The sequence below is a fragment of the Monodon monoceros genome, unplaced genomic scaffold, assembly GCF_005190385.1.
Source record: "Monodon monoceros isolate NGI ecotype Baffin Bay Population unplaced genomic scaffold, NGI_Narwhal_1 Super_Scaffold_13, whole genome shotgun sequence".
NCBI classification, from domain to species: domain Eukaryota; kingdom Metazoa; phylum Chordata; class Mammalia; order Artiodactyla; family Monodontidae; genus Monodon; species Monodon monoceros.
In genome coordinates, this window is record NW_021703769.1 from 81,475,907 (window position 1) to 81,494,949 (window position 19,043).

The 19,043-nt window shown below is 43.9% G+C and overlaps 1 protein-coding gene across 1 annotated transcript in view; it reads right to left on the reverse strand.

The window, feature by feature from the left end:
* LMTK2 (lemur tyrosine kinase 2) overlaps window positions 1-18,730 on the reverse strand; it is an 82,350-nt gene extending 63,620 nt beyond the window's left edge. Inside the window, exon 1 of the mRNA XM_029220068.1 lies at window positions 18,346-18,730. Coding sequence (XP_029075901.1) covers window positions 18,346-18,427 — 82 coding nt within the window. The 5' untranslated portion in view covers window positions 18,428-18,730. The remainder of the gene's footprint in view (window positions 1-18,345) is intronic.
* Between the last annotated feature and the right edge of the window lie 313 nt (window positions 18,731-19,043).

Here is a 19,043-nt window from a genome sequence, read left to right on the forward strand (position 1 = left end):
GTGGTATCTTCCCGGACCGGGGCACGAACCCCTGTCCCCTGCATCAGCAGGCGGACTCTCAACCACTGCGCCACCAGGGAAGCCCAAAGCTTATATACTTTGAGCACTGACTGAATACCGGTGAATGAGATCATTTTAGATGAAGTCGCTGTTTCTCTCAGCTGTGTCCATTAAAAGCTGTTATCAGAGGCTCATTTTATTCCAATTTTAAAATCACTAACTAGGATGGAGACTACCACAAAAGAGCTCATCTCACGTGAGCTTGGCCAAAGGAATGTCACAGTTTGGCCAAAGGAATGTCAGGTTTAGATGACCTCTGCCAGACTACCCTGGGCCCACACCCCAGGAAAATGACGGCAGGGATCATATTTTATGAACTAGAATCTTAATTAGGTTGTTGGCATAGTTAAGGCGTGGAGTCATCCACAGTGCCAGATGTTTGTAACAGCTCTGAATCAGGACCTCCCTGTGGTCCAGGAAGCCAGCTGATGAACAGGCAGGATCTGGTCCCAGAAGTAGAAACCCTGGGCCAGTTTCCCAGGGCTTCTTCCCCCACAACTGGCCACTTCAGTGCACCACTAATGTCTGGGGAAAAGGACATTCTGTCTTTCCATACAACTTCCCATTGAAATCTGTAGCATCGGGCAGGCAAGTCAATGGCAGTATTGTATTCACAACACTTAGCCGGTACACTTCCTGCAAAATACAGCCAAAAAGGAAAGGACAGATGACCTAGATGTGTGCTCCTTACTTCCCAGGCAGGGCAGACCCCAAACATCCTAGATAAACATGCCTACCTGTTTCTTAATATTTCCTACAACACTTTGATAGAGTCTATGGTCTCAGAACCTTTCCAGCTTCCTAAGGTCTAACTGAAAGTCTTGCCAATATAATTGACACATATTCTCTGGCCATGTCTTTAAAAGTTCTCTCTTTAGAGGAAGCAGACGGTGGTACGGATGCAGTTGGACTGGCCATAGGGATGGTTGGACTGGGGGAGGGGTACAGAGAATTCATTACACTCTTCCGTCTACTTTGTGTATGTTCAAAATTCTCCATAATAAAGTACTACCTTCATAACTAAGCCAGAAACTGCTTACAATACTGAACTGGACAAGGGCCTATGGAACATCAAGGCAAGATTACCTAGGGCTTCCTATCTGACAATGCTCCTCTGATACTGTCTTTATATTATACAGAAAAATAAACCCAATATAACTAGGTGCTTCCAGACACTCAGGCGTCCAGCCCAAGTCAAGAGACCTATAGATAATTCGAAGAGTTCTGCGGACAAGGGTCTCTTATGGAAACAGCTGTTCCATCACCAGACTGTGAAGTCTACCCACCAGTAAGCCCCACCCAACACATCGATTCATTCAGCAAGTGTTTACCCAGCATCTTCTACAGAACAGGCACTGCCACAGGTTCGGGGAGTACAGAAGTGGAGAGAACAAAGCCCCTGCAGTCACAGCTTACATTCTCGTGCAGGAGACGGACCACAGGCAAATTAATAAATATATGGTACCTTGGACGGTGATAAGCAATGTGGAAAAATAAAGCAGGGAGGGGATGTGGGAGATTGTTACTTTATATGAAGTGATCAGGGAACCCATTCTGATATTAGAATAATTCACAGGAGAAATGATGGTGGTTTGGCCCCAGGTGGTTATAAAAATAGCTAATACATAAATGGTGCTTACTATGTGCCAGGCACTGTTCTAAACTCATCCAACCCCATAACGACCCTTTGAGGTGGGTACTATTATTAGCCCCACTTTAAAGTGAAGAAGCTGAACCCGGGAGAGGCAAAGATGCTTCTCCCGGGTCACACAGCTCCCACGTGGTGATGCTCAGGGGCACACTCCTACTCCAAGGCACTGAGGCAGGAGCGCCTGGGACCTGGCGGCAGATGCGACAAGGAGTGTGAGGGGAAAGGGTCGCAGGGGACATCTCGCATCGGTGTCCCTCATTCTTCAACATGGGCAGGCTTTCAAGGATCGCCTGACATTTGAGAAAACCCTCCTTAAAAAAGGTGAAAAAGGGCTTCCCTGGTGGCGCAGTGGTTGAGAGTCCGCCTGCCGATGCAGGGGACACGGGTTCGTGTCCCGGTCCGGGAAGATCCCACATGCCGCGGAGCAGCTGGGTCCGTGAGCCATGGCCGCTGAGTCTGCGCGTCCGGAGCCTGTGCTCCGCAACGGGAGAGGCCACAACAGTGAGAGGCCCGCGTACCGCCAAAAAAAAAAAAAGTGAAAGAAAGTGACCAAACCAAAGAGAGAAAAAGGGATCTGAAGGAGGCAGACCATACAGTGGTTAAAAAAAAAAAACCTAAAAATTATTACAAAGCTATAATTAATATCCTCAGAAATAAGAGGAGATATTACACTCATGAGAAGATGCTATTTAGAAAGGGGGTGGGGGAGGAAGGAAAAACTCTTGGAAATAAAGTGTAGTAGAAAAAACAAAGGCCGTCACACAGTAGAACGAAGAGATAAAACGTGAACAAAAGGAGAGTCGAAGTTCACTCCAAAAAAGCCCAACATTCAACTAACAGACGTACCAGGAGGAAAAGAACAAAGAAAAGGAAGAGGAAATAACTCCCTAAAAATATATGTGTATGAAACTCTTCTGGAACTAAAGGACGCCACTTTCCAGATTCAAAAGGCCCACTGCGTACCCACCTTGATGAGTGGGATGAACGGTAAAGACTCACGCCAAGGCATCGCTTTGCAACCTTCCGGAATTTAGAGAGAAAGTCTCAAAAGCTTCTATCCAAGGCAGGGAACAGAGGCCACGTGGGAGAGGAAATCAGGTGGCCTCAGACCTGGCAGCAGAGCGCTGGGGGCAGTGGGAGAGCCACCCAAGCCCCGCACCGGGCGTAGCCAACCCAGCGAGAGGACATTTCAACTCCTGCCAAGGAGCGTGGGACAAATTAATGATACACTCACAAAGAGCTAAGGAAATGATAACATCTAGCTAAAACAAAAGATGCCGAAGAAATTTAATCATCAGATACACTATAGGCTCAGCTGCGAATAGTATTTGTAGTCATAAAAATATGAATGCTGGGGCTTCCCTGGTGGCGCAGTGGTTGAGAGGGTTCAAGGTGGGTTCAAGGCGCAGGGTACAAGGGTTCGTGCCCCGGTCCAGGAGGATCCCACATGCCGCGGTGCGGTTGGGCCCGTGAGCCATGGCCACTGAGCCTGCGCGTCTGGAGCCTGTGCTCCGCGACGGGAGAGGCCACAACGGTGAGAGGCCCGCGTACCGCAAAAAAAAAAAAAAAAAAAAAGAATGCTGATTTAACCAAAAAGTGTAAATAACGATGCTGAGGAGGGGGAGAGTGTGTACGTGTGTAAGTATATAAATCCTCTTCTTCCATAGCAGAAATTCAGTACCTACTGAAACCAAGAAATAGTGGTTCCACCCTGTTCTTTAGCAACATGGCTAAAAGAGCTGGCAGGCAATGCCCAGGGGAGCAGAGAGTAGGGATGAAGAACAGGATGTGGGACAGGGGCTCCCTAAGCTATTTTTATTATAAGCTCTGGAACACTTTCACTTTAAAAAATATCTACATGCACTAATTGATGCAAAAAGAGAGGAGACGGGGAGGGGAATAGAAAAGAGAGGGACGAGGGGGTGGGAACAACATTTAAGGGATGGGGATGGGACAAAGAAACAGGGTCAAACAGGAAACAGGACGCTGTAGAGGCAGATGGAGACAAGGGTGTATGGACGGCAGAGGAGGAAAGCACCTCTTCAATAAGTGGTGCTGGGAAAACTGGACAGGTACATGTAAAAGTATGAGATTAGATCACTAGATCACTCCCTAACACCATACACAAAAATAAGCTCAAAATGGACTAAAGACCTAAATGTAAGGCCAGACACTATCAAACTCTTAGAGGAAAACATAGGCAGACACTCTATGACATAAATCACAGCAAGATCCTTTTTGACCCACCTCCTAGAGAAATGGAAATAAAAATAAACAAATGGGACCTAATGAAACTTAAAAGCTTTTGTACAGCAAAGGAAACCATAAACAAGACCAAAAGACAACCCTCAGAATGGGAGAAAATATTTGCAAATGAAGCAACTGACAAAGGATTAATCTCCAAAATTTACAAGCAGTTCATGCAGCTCAGTAACAAAAAACACAACCCAATCCAAAAATGGGCAGAAGACCTAAATAGACATTTCTCCAAAGAAGATATACAGACTGCCAACAAACACATGAAAGAATGCTCAACATCATTAATCATTAGAGAAATGCAAATCAAAACTACAATGAGATATCATCTCACACCAGTCAGAATGGCCATCATCAAAAAATCTAGAAACAATAAATGCTGGAGAGGGTATGGAGAAAAGGGAACACTCTTGCACTGCTGGTGGGAATGTGAATTGGTACAGCCACTATGGAGAACAGTATGGAGGTTCCTTAAAAATCTACAAATAGAACTACCATATGACCCAGCGATCCCACTACTGGGCATATACCCTGAGAAAACCATAATTCAAAAAGAGTCATGTACCACAATGTTCATTGCAGCTCTATTTACAATAGCCCGGAGATGGAAACAACCTAAGTGTCCATCATCGGATGAATGGATAAAGAAGATGTGGCACATATATACAATGGAATATTACTCAGCCATAAAAAGAAATGAAATTGAGCTATTTGTAATGAGGTGGATGGACCTAGAGTCTGTCATACAGAGTGAAGTAAGTCAGAAAGAGAAAGACAAATACCATATGCTAACACATATATATGGAATTTAAGGAAAAAAATGTCATGAAGAACCTAGGGTTAAGACAGGAATAAAGACACAGACCTACTAGAGAATGGACTTGAGGATATGGGGAGGGGGAAGGGTAAGCTGTGACAAAGCGAGAGAGTGGCATGGACATATATACACTCCCAAACGTAAAATAGCTAGCTAGTGGGAAGCAGCCGCATAGCACAGGGAGATCAGCTCAGTGCTTTGTGACCACCTAGAGGGGTGGGATAGGAAAGGTGGGAGGGAGGGAGATGCAAGAGGGAAGAGATATGGGAACATATGTATAACTGATTCACTTTGTTATAAAGCAGAAACTAACACACCATTGTAAAGCAATTATACTCCAATAAAGGTGTAAAAAAAAAAAGTGTCTTGGAAAGAAATATGGTGATTAGTAGCAAAAGAAACATAAGAATGGTTCACTTTTTTTTTTTTAACTACTCCTGAGAACTTACACTAATAAAGTTATTCAAAAGTAGAATAAAGCTATGCGGGAAAATACATACATTAAATTGTCATCTTTTATATGTGAACTGAGAGAGAGGGTCCAGGAGAAAATATGGAAGCTACTGCTGCTGCTGACTGAGCCCTGGAGGGAAGCAAGAGATGAGGCAGGATGGGATCAAGGGCATCAATCAAGGAGGTGGTCTTAAAGAGCTAAGAGAGGGCCTCCCTGGTGGCGCAGTGGTTGAGAGTCCGCCTGCCGATGCAGGGGACACGGGTTCGTGCCCCGGTCCGGGAAGATCCCACATGCCGCGGAGCGGCTGGGCCCGTGAGCCATGGCCGCTGAGCCTGCACTCCGCAGGCCACAACAGTGAGAGGCCCGTGTACCACAAAAAAAAAAAAAGGAGCTGAGAGAACAAGGAGGAAAATGACGTGTCTACAACGCCACATACATTTCTTGACGCCTGCCTGTGACTCTTCAAAGTACACACAAACAATCTGCTCGCGAGCACCCTTCTTGGGGCCCACAGCCTCCAGCAGACTCTAGACATGGTCCACGCCTCCACAAAGGCATTCATTTAATCACAGTGTTTAAGTATTTTTCATGTTCACAAGCGAACGTTTACAAGTTTACGATTACATTTCTTTCAAGTCAGAAATATTTTTAAATCACCTTTAATTAAACAGTGCAAATCACTTCATAGGTGGAAGTTGTTGTTCTTACAAATTAAAAAAAATTAAATATGAATGTGGTTTTGTGAGCCTCATTATGGAAGTTAGCACGTTTCCTAAATCAATAAGGAATTATCTATAGTACTTCAAGAATCAAGTATATCATAAATATTTTCAAATTTCACTCAGGACTTTCAGATAATAAATAGAAATAAATATTCAAAGGAAAAATAACTGGAATCAGTCTATGCGTGTGCATCACACTAGTAAGAGTTTTCCTGAAAGTACGAGTCAGTGAACCGGAGAACAGGGTGGACTGGATGTCAGATCACCTCAACCCAGAATGAAGTCAGCCTCTGACAGGCTGTACGGGATTGAATTTACTGCTTCACATCTCTGGGCCTCAGTTCCCTCACCTGTAAACTGGCATTTCAGCTCTAAAGTTCTATACAAAAGGATTATAATTCCAAAATTGCATGAGTTCTCCAAGTGCCTCTACAGTGAAAATTGGTAATCAGATCTTTTATTGAAATTTTTTATTTAAAGCAAACAAAGCTGAATTACAGACTTCTGGATTGCACTGCGCATCAGGCCTCTGGTGGAGTGTTCCCAGGGGACTATTTTGGTAAGTTCGTTATTTTTCAGTGCCTCACCTGCAATCAGTGTCCGGGTGTTGCATTTTAATAACAGTCTGAAGTCAGAGTCAAGTGGGGCTCTGCGCCTGGAAGCTGCAGCCTGCATCCTTGGAAAGTAACACTTGCTGCTGACACAGAACCATTCTAGGGAGGCACACTGCCAGGTAGCACCAGGAAGAGGGATTATTTTTTTCTTTCTGAAAGGAGCGCAGGTTGAATTTATTGAGGGTTCTGAGGAAGAATCTGCAGCGTGAAAAACACGCTAAACTTAAATTCAGAGGCTAATCTGAGAGGTAACCAGTAGATCACAACCTTCGGTTTTGCAATAAACTGAAACTACAGAATTTTACAATTACTGGTTGGTTAGAGTAGATATTTTAAATGTGCAAAATGACTGCAAACTCATCCTCCTCTGTCTTCTAAGTCCAAAAAGTCTTAGAGATTTACCTGCCATAATTAAAGGCTGCAGTTATATCACATCAAACTCAAGCCTCCTGTTCAGTGTAGCAAAAAGGGGAAAAAGACACTTTCAGGATGGACTCTGAACATGGACCTCAAGGAGAAAAAAAAAAACCCACGAGTTTTTAAAAATTAAATTCTGGACTTCCCTGGTGGTCCAGTGGTTAAAAATCTGCCCTCCAATGCAGGTGACGCGGACTCGATCCCTGGCGGGGAACTAAGATCCCACATGCCGTGGGGCAACTAAGCCTGTGCACCACAACTAGAGAGCGCATGTGCCACAACTACTGGGCCCACGCACTCTGGAGCTTACACACCACAACTAGAGAGAAGCCCGTGCACTACAACTAGAGAAGCCGGTGCACTGCAATGAAAGATCCCACGTGCTGCAACAAAGATCCCGTGTGCTGCAACTAAGACCCGACACAGCCAAATAAATTTTTAAAAATTAAAAAAAAATAAAAAATAAAAATTAAATTCTAGTGGTTTCACTTTAGGATAAGAGTAACTTCTCTCTCAAAAATCACTATCCTAGATTCTTAGAATGAAATTCTTTTCTCCTGTGCAAAGCATATGTATTGCCAAAAAAAACCCAACAAAAAACGAAAACAGAGTCCAGAATTATCTGTACTAGTGTGTGGGCCTATGACGTTCTATCTATCTATCTATCTATCTATCTATCTATCTATCTATCTATCTATTTATTTATTTATTTATTTATGGCTGCGTTGGGTCTTCAGTGCTGCGCGCGGGCTTTCTCCAGTTGCAGCGACTAGGGGCTACTCTTCGTTGCAGTGCACGGACTTCTCATTGCGGTGGCTTCTCTTGTTGCAGAACACGGGCTCTAGGTGCAAGGGCTTCAGTAGTTGTGGCACGCGGGCTCAGTAGTTGTGGTTCGCGGGCTCTAGAGCACAGGCTCAGTAGCTGTGGCGCACGGGCTTAGTTGCTCCGCAGCATGTGGGATCTTCCTGGACCAGGGCTCAAACCCGTGTCCCCTGCATTGGCAGGCGGATCCTTAACCACTGTGCCACCAGGGAAGTCCCGGGCCTATGACGTTCTTAATCAAAGCCAACTGATTATACAATCATCATTCTGTAGCAGTTTTAGAGAGGGATAGTTTGCTTTCTTTAGCTCGTCATAAAAATATTTTGTACACATCAATACACCCACAGAAAGTACATCAAATTACGTCAACTAGCTTTAAAAAAAGTACCTGTTGAAAAATACAAAATGGGCTACAAACCCGAGGCTATTCCAAAATAAACCAGTTTAGAAAAACAAACTTTTTTTATAGCAAAATGTTAACAACATGGTATTATACTGGAAAAAACTAACCCCGCAAGTTCTTGTACAGGTCAAGAATCAGGGACTCTCACAAAGCATGCACATCTGTCACCTGGAGAACTAAGAATGTCATGAGTTATACCTGCTCAAGCTTAGTTTCCTTGCTGGTCTGAGCTGCAGTGGGCAGAACCCTGGCAGGCCAGGGCAGGAACGTCTACACCATGAGGTTCACAGCTCACAGTACTGGCATCTGACTGTCAGGCTACCAGCTCACGATTCTTTTTTACTGATTATTTATACAGGAGATTTATAAAATGTAAAGAGGTTATTATTTATACTGACTCCCAGAGAAGGGGCTAAAGTTACAAAAAAAAAAATGAATGAAAGGAAAGGTCTTTGGAGCGGTTAAGTGCTGTAAGTGTGTTCTACCCTGTTTAAATTCCTTTGTGGTTATAGCACACATACTTTGCACAGGAGGTTTCTTCAGAATGATACTCATGTATGGTGGTCAGGAGCAGAGAGCACTTCAGATTTTAGGTGTTGACATGAATCTTTTAATTTTAAATTGTTCTTCCTTCCTTGAGTCTCACTAGCTCCACAAGTCAATAGATTTCTATTAAATAACTGATATTATTTTGTCTCTAGTAGAAGATAAAACATTTTGTGTCTCGGGATTGGAGAAATCGCCTGAAAAGTACTACAAATGCAGATTTCCGGGCCAACATCCAGAATTCCAACTGAGCTGGTTTGTTTGGGGGCCCCCAAACCTGCATTTCTACAAGTACCTGGGTGATCTTGATGCAAATAATCCTGTTTTATAAAAACATCTTTACTTTTTCCTGAAACAATTTCAGCTGAACTTGATACCGTGGCTGGGATTTATATCAAAACAGTGGGGGCCACTGGGCCAGTGGGAAAGGTACACGTGAACAAGATTCACCATAAATTCAAAATTGCTGATGCTGGGTGACAGGCACATGAGGGTTCATTATATTAATTATTCTACTTTTGTGTATGTTTGAAATTTTCCATAATAAAAAATGAAAAGAAACAAAAAGCTCCGTAAAAAAAATCACAGCAAGTCTACAGCCCCCTGTGCTTTCCAAGAGACTTGCCACTGGACGTTATATCTGAACTTTCACCAATTAAAGGAGTTGCCTATGATCCCTTTCAACAATTTCCAAAGCTGATAGGCCCCCTAAAATAATTCTCTCTAACTAGACCCTTAAGCTTACAAGGTTTCCCTCCTATTCTTAGAGATTAGGCTGCTCTTGGAGAGAGTCAATAAAATCTTTCAAATATCCATTGCTCTGAAAATAAAAATAACATCTTGCCAATACCACTATACCACAAGTGTGGGATGTGTAGTATATACGATGGTATTAATAGGCGGTTAAACGGTGGTCAAGTGACACGGTCAAACGTGCACAGGGTCTGTCCAAGTCATCTGTCTCTTAGAGGCCCTTTGTCCCTCCAAAATCTCTCACTGACTCTCTCTCTTTTCCCAACACCTAGGATTAGATACAGGAAGCAGAGGATCAAACCCCTATAATACGGGACCTAATGAAACTTAAAAGCTTTTGCACAGCAAAGGAAAACATAAACAAGACGAAAAGACAACCCTCAAAATGGGAGAAAATATTTGCAAAGGAAGCAACTGACAAAGAATTAATCTCCAAAATTTACAAGCAGCTCATGCAGTTCAATATCAAAAATACAAACAACCCAATCCAAAAATGGACAGAAGACCTAAATAGACATTTCTCCAAAGAAGATATAAGATTGCCAACAAACACGTGAAAGGATGCTCAGCGACACTAATCATTACAGAAAGGCAAATCAAAACTACAGTGAGGTATCACCTCACACCACTCTGAATGGCCATCATCAAAAAATCTAGAAACAATAAACGCTGGAGAGGGTGTGGAGAAAAGGGAACCCTCTTGCACTGTTGGTGGGAATGTAAATTGATACAGCCACTATGGAGAACAGTATGGAGGTTCCTTAAAGAACTAAAAATAGAACTACCATACAACCCAGCAATCCCACTACTGGGCATATACCCTGAGAAAACTATAATTCAAAAAGAGTCATGTACCACAATGATCATTGCAGCACTATTTACAATAGCCAGGACATGGAAGCAACCTAAATGTCCATCGACAGATGAATGGATAAAGAAGATGTGGCACATATATACAATGGAATATTACTCAGACAAAAAAAGAAACGAAATTGAGTTATTTGTAGTGAGGTGGATGGACCTAGAGTCTGTCATACAGAGTGAAGTAAGTCAGAAAGAGAAAAACAAATACCGTATGCTAACACATATTTATGGAATCTAAAAAAAAAAAAAAAAGTGGCTCTGAAGAACCTAGGAGCAGGACAGGAATAAAGACACAGACGTAGAGAATGGACTTGAGGACATGGGGAGTGGGAAGCGTAAGCTGGGACGAAGTGAGAGAGTAGCATGGACATATATACACTGCCAAATGTAAAACAGATAGCTAGTGGGAAGCAGCCGCATAACACAGGGAGATCAGCTCCGTGCTTTGGAACCACCTAGAGGGGTGGGAGGGAGATGCAAGAGGGAGGAGATATGGGGATATATGTATATGTATAGCTGATTCACTTTGTTATAAAGCAGAAACTAACACACCATTTTAAAGCAATTACACTCCAATAAAGATGTTAAAATAAAAACAAACAAAAAAGAAAAACCCTATTATAAATGTGCCAGTAGCAGCAAGCAAATCCAGGGCCCAGATATTGGTTTCTAATATCACTCTCCAATAAAAGGAAGCTGCGTGAGACATGGCTGATCCTAGGGCTGGAGCAGGGAATATACAAGGTGAGCTTATAGCGCCAGAAAACAAGGAAGTGCTTAAAAAAAAAAAAGAAAGATGGACATATGTCTATAGGACACAGGAGCCAACTGAAAGGACTCCCAGGGGCCAATTTAAGCAGCAAAATAAATAACAGTATTGAATTATAACCCAAAGTGTAAAATCAATATCCATGTGTCCATACTGATATAAATAATTGAATACGGAAATAAATGGGGAAGAATAGTTAAATACCCTGTACAGAAACCCAGGTAATTTCTACCTCAAGGAGGTGGCACGGAACTCATCACCACTAAGTGCGCGCTGTGCATACGCACAGCGCGGAGAAGGGAGGAAAGGGTAACCTGACAGTGGAGAAAGCTGACACACAGCACCTCGGCCGGGGGATCAAGGGACTAGTAGTCTTGAAAGCACGCACCCTTGACATGATGTGATGAGAACAGCAGTTCAACTCTGTGGTCTTCCTCCCCAAAACACAGAATCCCAGCCTAATAGCTAGAAAAACATCAAACATGCACCAGCTGAGGGATGTTCTACAAAACTCCTGACCAGGACTCCTCAAGATGTCAGGATCATCAAAAACAGGGAACAGACCGGAGGGGCCCAAGGAGCCATGTCAACCAGACACACTGTGGGATCCTGAACCGGAAAAAGGACATCAGGGAAACACTGAAGCAATGCGAGTGAAGTCTGCACGCTGGTTACAATGTATGAGTACCGGCTACTTGTCGTTACCAACGTCAAAAGGGAAAACTGGGCAAAGGATACACAGGAGCTCTTTGTACCATCTTTGCAACTTTCCTGTAAATCTACATTTGTTCTAAAAGAAAAAGTTTATGGCTAAAAATAAAACAACTATCCATGGCCTCATTCCAGGTGAAGGACTGGGGCTGGATGAAGTTCGCAGGACAATGACAGGGTCTAAGCTGACACCCCCTCCTTTTAACACACGCACGCTCTGGAGTGCTGGTCTGGTGAAGTCAGTTCTCCAGCACCATCTCTCTCATACTTCAGCATCACCCACAAACTTCAAAACCACGCAAACACGAGAAATACTGAGGCGATGAGACACAGAGCTTACAATCCAGGTGAAGAGACAGGACTTAAAGAAACAGGTGGTATTTGCTAAGTGCAAGTGGTAGGCCAGTACAACAAACGCAAACCTTTTTTTGATGACACAACCCACCAGTAAATTTTCTTCGTAGTCCTTCCATTTCATGTAAATTTATTTACAAGTTATACAAATGCATTAGTGTACCAATACACTCTATCCCTCAAAAGTCACATAAGTCAAAAATTTTTAAGGGCGAAATGAAAATAAATTAGAAAATTCCCACGTTTTCATGCTGCATCCCCTGGAACGTCTTGTCCCACAAGGAAACACTCTAAGAGTTCATCAGGGGTGGCCATCGCCAAGCCTGGGCAAGGAGAAAGGTCTCAGTAGGGAAACTGGGGCTGCAAAGAGGTTTAAAAAAAAAAGACAAAGAAGGAGATGACAGCCCTTAAAAGATACAAGGGGAAGAGTCAGGCAACTGCACACAGAATATGAAGCGCTGGAAGATGGAACTCTGCACAGGATATTTTGCAAACCATGAGCAGATCAATTTAGCTGTTAAGAAAGTGCCATGAGAGGGGGAGAGCAGAGGCTGGGACAGCAGAAACTCAGTTGCCATGACCTCCCTGCCCAAAGCTTCCCAAACTGGGGTCAGATGCTGGGTGCCCAGAGCTACTCCAGCTGCACCATAGCACCGGGTCGTGGCACATCTGTTTGAGGTAATGGGAATTTAAGCCTTTTAAAACAAACATATAATATAGTAAAATGCAAAATCTGCCAAGCTGTTAAAAATAAAATGTTAGGTTTACCACCACCCCTCTGAAGCCCCAGGAAAGCAGAAGAGTACAAAGCGCTCTTCTGCAGTCAGGGTGGAGGGCAGTGGGTGGGGGGCAGAGGCTTTCAGAGAAGTAAAGGCGCTCACCGTGTTGTGTCTCAGGCACCTGCGTTGCGACATTCGGCTTTAGCTGTTCTCATGTTGCCCACTTGAATCACAATAAAGTCCAATGAAATCTGGAATTTCTGCACTGGGCTAACCTTTGCACAAAACCTTCTTTTGAAATATTGAGGTTATTTTTCTGATATGCCTGTTCTTTGTGGCAAATAACTGTAATGCCAAGGCATGGTTCCAAATCAGTCATTTACTACAACTTAAAAATACTTCACTCCAACATTTTGCTCTGACACAGGTTTTGCCACATCTCCTCAGCTTTCTTACAGTGTCTTCATATGAGGATTCACAGAAAAGCAGGAATTCGAATCTAAAAACCACCCCAGATACAGCAGTTTGTTTTAGACCAGGAACGTTTGTCCAGCTTCTCCTTTCTATAATATTCCTTTCCTCGTGTCTGAGTAATAAATAAAAATTTCAAAGAGTGAAGCACCGCTAGAGGACTGCAAAAATACATAATTTTAAAAGAGAGAGAGAGAGAGAGAAAGCAAGTCTGCCACATTCGTCTCTCCAAATGACATTTTCTAAGGGGAAGCCTCAGCACTGTGCTGGTCCTACCACAGTCTGGGTGAACGGGCTCCCTTCAGGGACACTTTCTGCGAGTACACAATTTTGTTTGGGATCAACCAAACTTAGATTGCCCGTGGTTCCTTTAAGTAAATTAAAACCAGCAATTGTTCACATGCAAGAGTTTTAGTCATCTCGATGTTCAAAAACAGGTTTATTATGTAAAAGCAGACTAATCCAGATCATCTTAAAATTTTCTAGCATAATTCCCCAAGACTATAAATTTCAAGAAGTAGGGCTTCCCTGGTGGCGCAGTGGTTGAGAGTCCGCCTGCCAATGCAGGGAACACGGGTTCGTGCCCCGGTCCGGGAAGATCCCACGTGCTGCGGAGCGGCTGGGCCCGTGAGCCATGGGCCCGTGAGCCATGGCCACTGAGCCTGCGCATCCGGAGCCTGTGCTCCGCAACGGGAGAGGCCACAACGGTGAGAGGCCCACGTACCACAAAAAAAGAAGTAACACTACCAGCTTATACATCATACTTCAATAAGCCAGATTTCTCTCTAAAGGATCTTCACCCATCATATAATTTGCTATTTTGAGAAACAAAGATTTTTTTACATCCATAAGTTCTAGGCATTCCATGATACGCAGCTACCACGGTGACTTCCTTCTTTGAAGCCATACCACCCACCATTAGTCAATTCTAGGATAACCCACCAAATTTACAAAGAAATCTGAAGCAATGAAGGAATCTATGTTGCCAAGGGCCAAACCTGTAGCAGGCATGGCTATCACGTGACAGCAGTCCCTTAGGTAAATATTATCATCATCCTTTTTTAATAGTTGAATTCTAAGAAGCTTGGAGAGGTCAAGTGACTGGGCAAGGCCTTAAAAGCTTTAAAGTGGCAGAGGAAGGCCTCACACCCAGACTAACTCCAAAGTCCAAGCTCTGGCCACAACGCCTGCTCCTCCTGTGACTGGTTCACGAATTTTACTCTCAACTGAGCTGAAAAGGTGGATTCTTTTTATATGTCCACCTACAAGGACTTTTTTGAGGACCAGTCTGTTTAAACAGTCTCAGAACCCTGGCTATCCCCTATATGACATTTACATTACGAAGTGTTTTTCATTATATGTACAGCTGTTCTAAGTGACACAGCCCACAGGAGCACAGAGGGCCCAAATTTCAAGAGAATTGCGTGAACAGTCAGCACATCTGCACATCGATATCAGCAAAACTGTAGAGATCTGATAACTTCGATGCTGATCAGCTACCAAGTTGCTGGACAGATTTCCTATTACTATACAAATGAACATATTTAGTTAACCCCAAAATATCACCTACTGAAAGCAATTAACAGCATTCCCAGTCTAAATCAGATCTCAAGCCTTAGAGCCATATATCCTGACAAGAATTTGCATGGAAAGCTCTCAGAAGCTGTTAAAATAAACACAAAAATTCACACTTTAGAAAGCACTTCCTTTACTTCAGAAATCTTTTTCAAGATACAAGCCTGTTTGCTTAATCTAAAACAAAAGCCCCGGTTTCACAAGCTGCTGTTTAATCAGTAGCTGAGTCCCACCGGCTTCACAGACTTCCGTGAGGTCCTTTATCTGGAACTGCTAAAAGCTTCCTCTGTACTCGGTGACCTAATATGCCACAGAACAATAGAAGTGAGTTTCCTTGTCTAAGCACTGTCCTAATATTAATAACAAGTTGTGGACTTAGAGGAATGCCTTCACGCATAGAACATCTTTCTTTATGATGTGAATTCTGAGAATCTTACAAAAGGCACATAAATATTTGCCAAGAGAAGAAAGGTCTGATAACTATGATCTGGAGAAAAAGAATTTAACTGTAATCTTAGTTTGGTAACTGAACTGTGTGTGAAACAGTGGACTTCCTGCCTTTACGTAAGCTTCCTAAGTGAGGACCGGGATCTCAGTCTATATAATAAGGGCCTTTGCAGAAATATAGATTCTCAGGAAAGCCCCCCCCCCCCCGCCCAGGGAGGACATAAGGGACTCTCAGAGTGATAAAGAGATTCTCCCCCCCAAATTCGACCTAGAAATGCCTTCTTGCCTGATGGGCAAAGGCAATCCACATATTTACAAAGCTTACTATGACTGAATGGGTAAATACCTTTTTTCAACTTTAGAACCTAGAAATGATTCTGGATGACAAAGAAACGTGGGATAAATGAACTTCGATTTAAATGCTGAATTTCAGTTAACTGTCTCACTTCCGCATGCAAACAGGCTGGCAAAGGATACAATTCAAGTATTTTTTCCAATCTACTGTTGATAAGCCATGCTTTCTCCAAGGCAGTATTAACCAGTTTGAACTTTAAGCAGAATAAGGCCAAGGAGGCAAAGACCATATACAGCGGATCTACTCTGAATTTGAAAATGGCCAGCTCTCCCTTTGTAAAGAGTACAGGCCCCCAGATAATCAAAAGCTTGATAGTTGTTTTCAATGTTTAACTGCTCTTTTATCTACTATGTATGTTCCAGAGGGGTTCCTCTTTCTTAACCAGCGAACTCACTTATCAGGATTAGCTCAAAGGTTTCTTTACTCTTCTTGGTCAAGAATCTACCCCCATTACCAGGATTAACAATCCCTTCTGAATGGAAATAAAAACTCCCAAATCTATGTGTGATTGTGCATTTTTTCCACATAATTTAACCGTAGTAGGTATTTGTCATCCATAGGCCACAAGTCTCACCATACACCCTCCAAGCAATAGAACATGAGGGAAAATCTACAAAAGCTGCTACAAGTCACCAAATAGTTCTTTACGTTTTTTTAATGCCAAGATTTAATATTTCTATTTATGGATTAATTTTCTTGATTGCTTTGTTTTACATACAACACTCCAACAAAAACTTCCATTTTTTGATTCATACCTCCATGAAATAGTAAAAGAAGGGAATAAACACATTAAGAGGTTTATAGGGACTTCCCTGGTGGACCAGTGGTTAAGACTCCGAGCTTCCACTGCAGGGGGCATGGGTTCAATCCCTGGTCGGGGAACTAAGATCCCACATGCCTCACGGTTCAGCCAAAAAAAAAAAAAGGTTTATAAGCAGCCACATTTCCAAAGTTTCCTAAATAGAATCTGTTTTACAAAATATGTAAAACTTCGATTAAGAGCAAAGTCATCTGGAAACTTCTTGAATCCCTTTCACATATGTAATCTTTATCCACTGTCCTATTCTAGTGCTAATTTTCAATTTCACTATGAATATGTTTCAATATCAACATCGACACTTCTCCCTACAGTCTTTTATAATTTCCCAGGTACTTTCTGTGACTCATACCTGGGCTGCCTATACATTCCTCATAATATTCACTCTTCTTATCTATCAGGTCAGAAAACAGAATTCACCTTACACATATTTGATCTAAGGCAGTGGCAGAAATTTCGCAATACACTACGTGGTACAATGATAACAGTTTATACCCAACTAAAGGGCACTCAATGACATAACCTGGTGTGTCTCTGGAAACAATTATATTTAGCTTCCATCGTAGGTGTGTTTGAAAAATATGTCTTTACCAGGGACAGTACCTTCCACATTCTGCACCCAACTAACATCATTCTAAAATAACTCTTGACCTCAAGAGTATTCTAAACAGCTAACAAGAGACCTGAAGTGGTAAAGCAGAAAAATCACACAGCTAGGGGAATCTAAGACCTGGGTTTAAGTTGTGGCTCCTCCTAAAATTTAGCTGTGTCACCTTGGGTAGGTCATTTGACCCCCAGGGCCTCACTATCTTCAACTGCAAAATGAAAGAAATTGGACTAAATTTTCTTTAAGGTCTCTCCCATCTCTAAGATTCCATGATGCTATGAAATTTCAGTCTCCCCTCATTTCAAAGATAAGCAACAGATGATAATGGTAAATTAGCCTAGATTATTTTTTTCCTTAAAAAAAAAATTATCCAACTTGAGATGCTTTCCTGGACTGAAGTTTTATCTGAGAAAATAAACCACAAACGAAAACGATGGGGAGAAAAAAAGAAAATCACACACTGACGTAGCTAAAATAGAAACTTCAATCACCCTTGGGCCATTTTGTCAATAGTTATTCAAAGGCTGCTACTCTAATCACTGGCTTCCTAAAGTAGAGATATTTATAGAGTGGTTTCCTTCTCATTCCCAGAGATTCAATCTGAATAAAACGCACAGCGTCTAAAATCAATTTACAACTTCAGAACAAGTTACAGGGAGCGAAGGAAAGTCTGCGCAGCTCTCCAAGTCATTTGCATTTAAGTATGATTAGGGCTAAGAAACGGTTCTTATAAGATGTGAGAAAAGCACAGGAGGCAGGTGACATCTGGAAAAGGAAGCAGAACTGCCAGCAAGGGATGTAGGCTGAGGACCTTCAGGCAACAGGTCCAGAGTCGGTGCTGCAGTCTACCCCGGGAGGGGTCGATCGCTGCCGCCCCGCTCGCAGTCCTCCCCAGCCCCATCCGCATCGCCTCGCCCCCGCTTCGGCCCTCGAGAGGCAGCCCGCCCCCCCCGCCCAACACATGTCCTTGCTGCAAAATCTCCCTAATCACTGGTTTCCCCGGGCCTCCCGCCCCGGCAGGCCCTCCGATTCCTCGGCGCCGAGGCCGGACCGGGCCTGCAGCCTCCTTCCCAGCCACTCCCGTCGCAGCGGCCCCGCAGCCCGGTCCCCTCAGCCCCGTCCCTGCCTCGGGCCCGCTCACCTGCACCTGTTTGCGGAAGTGGCGCGGCCCCGGCACTGCCGGCGGCCAGGAGCAGCAGCAGCAACGGCGGGGGCCCCGGCATCTCGCCCACGGCGCAGCCCCGGAGACTGGCTCTCGGGTTGCCTTCCGTCCGTCCGTCAGTCGGTCCTGTCTCCCTCCGCTGCCTCAGCGGCACCCGCGCCGGCTGCTCCTGAGCACACGTCGTTTCGGCCAAACCTCAGCCCAGATCCTGGTCCGCACCCACCGCTCCAACCACAGAAACACCATCCTTCCTACCCGCCCGCCTGCGCCGCCGCCGCCGCCTCTCAACAGAAGCAACGGCAGCAGCTCTGCGGAGCCGCGAGCCAGTGCTGCCGCGCTCCCACCGCCATGATGGGCTGCGTCATGTGACGTAAGGTGGGGGGGCGGGACGCCGTGATAGACAGCCCACCCCGCCAATCGTCAGCTCCACACCCGCCTGGGAGGCCCCGCCCATCACCCTGGCTGAGGGAGGGTGGCCGTCGGTGCGCCCCCTGCAGACCAAGAAGTGGGTGAGCAGCAGGTGATGCCAGCAATTATTTTACAATTTTTTAAAAAGGGAAGTATAAAGAAGATAATGAAAAGCATCCAGAATCCATTCTGAATTTTTTTCTCAGTATTTCAAAACGTGTAAAAATAGGCCTGTTTTGTCTTCTGCCTTTTTTACTTGCAACAGACGT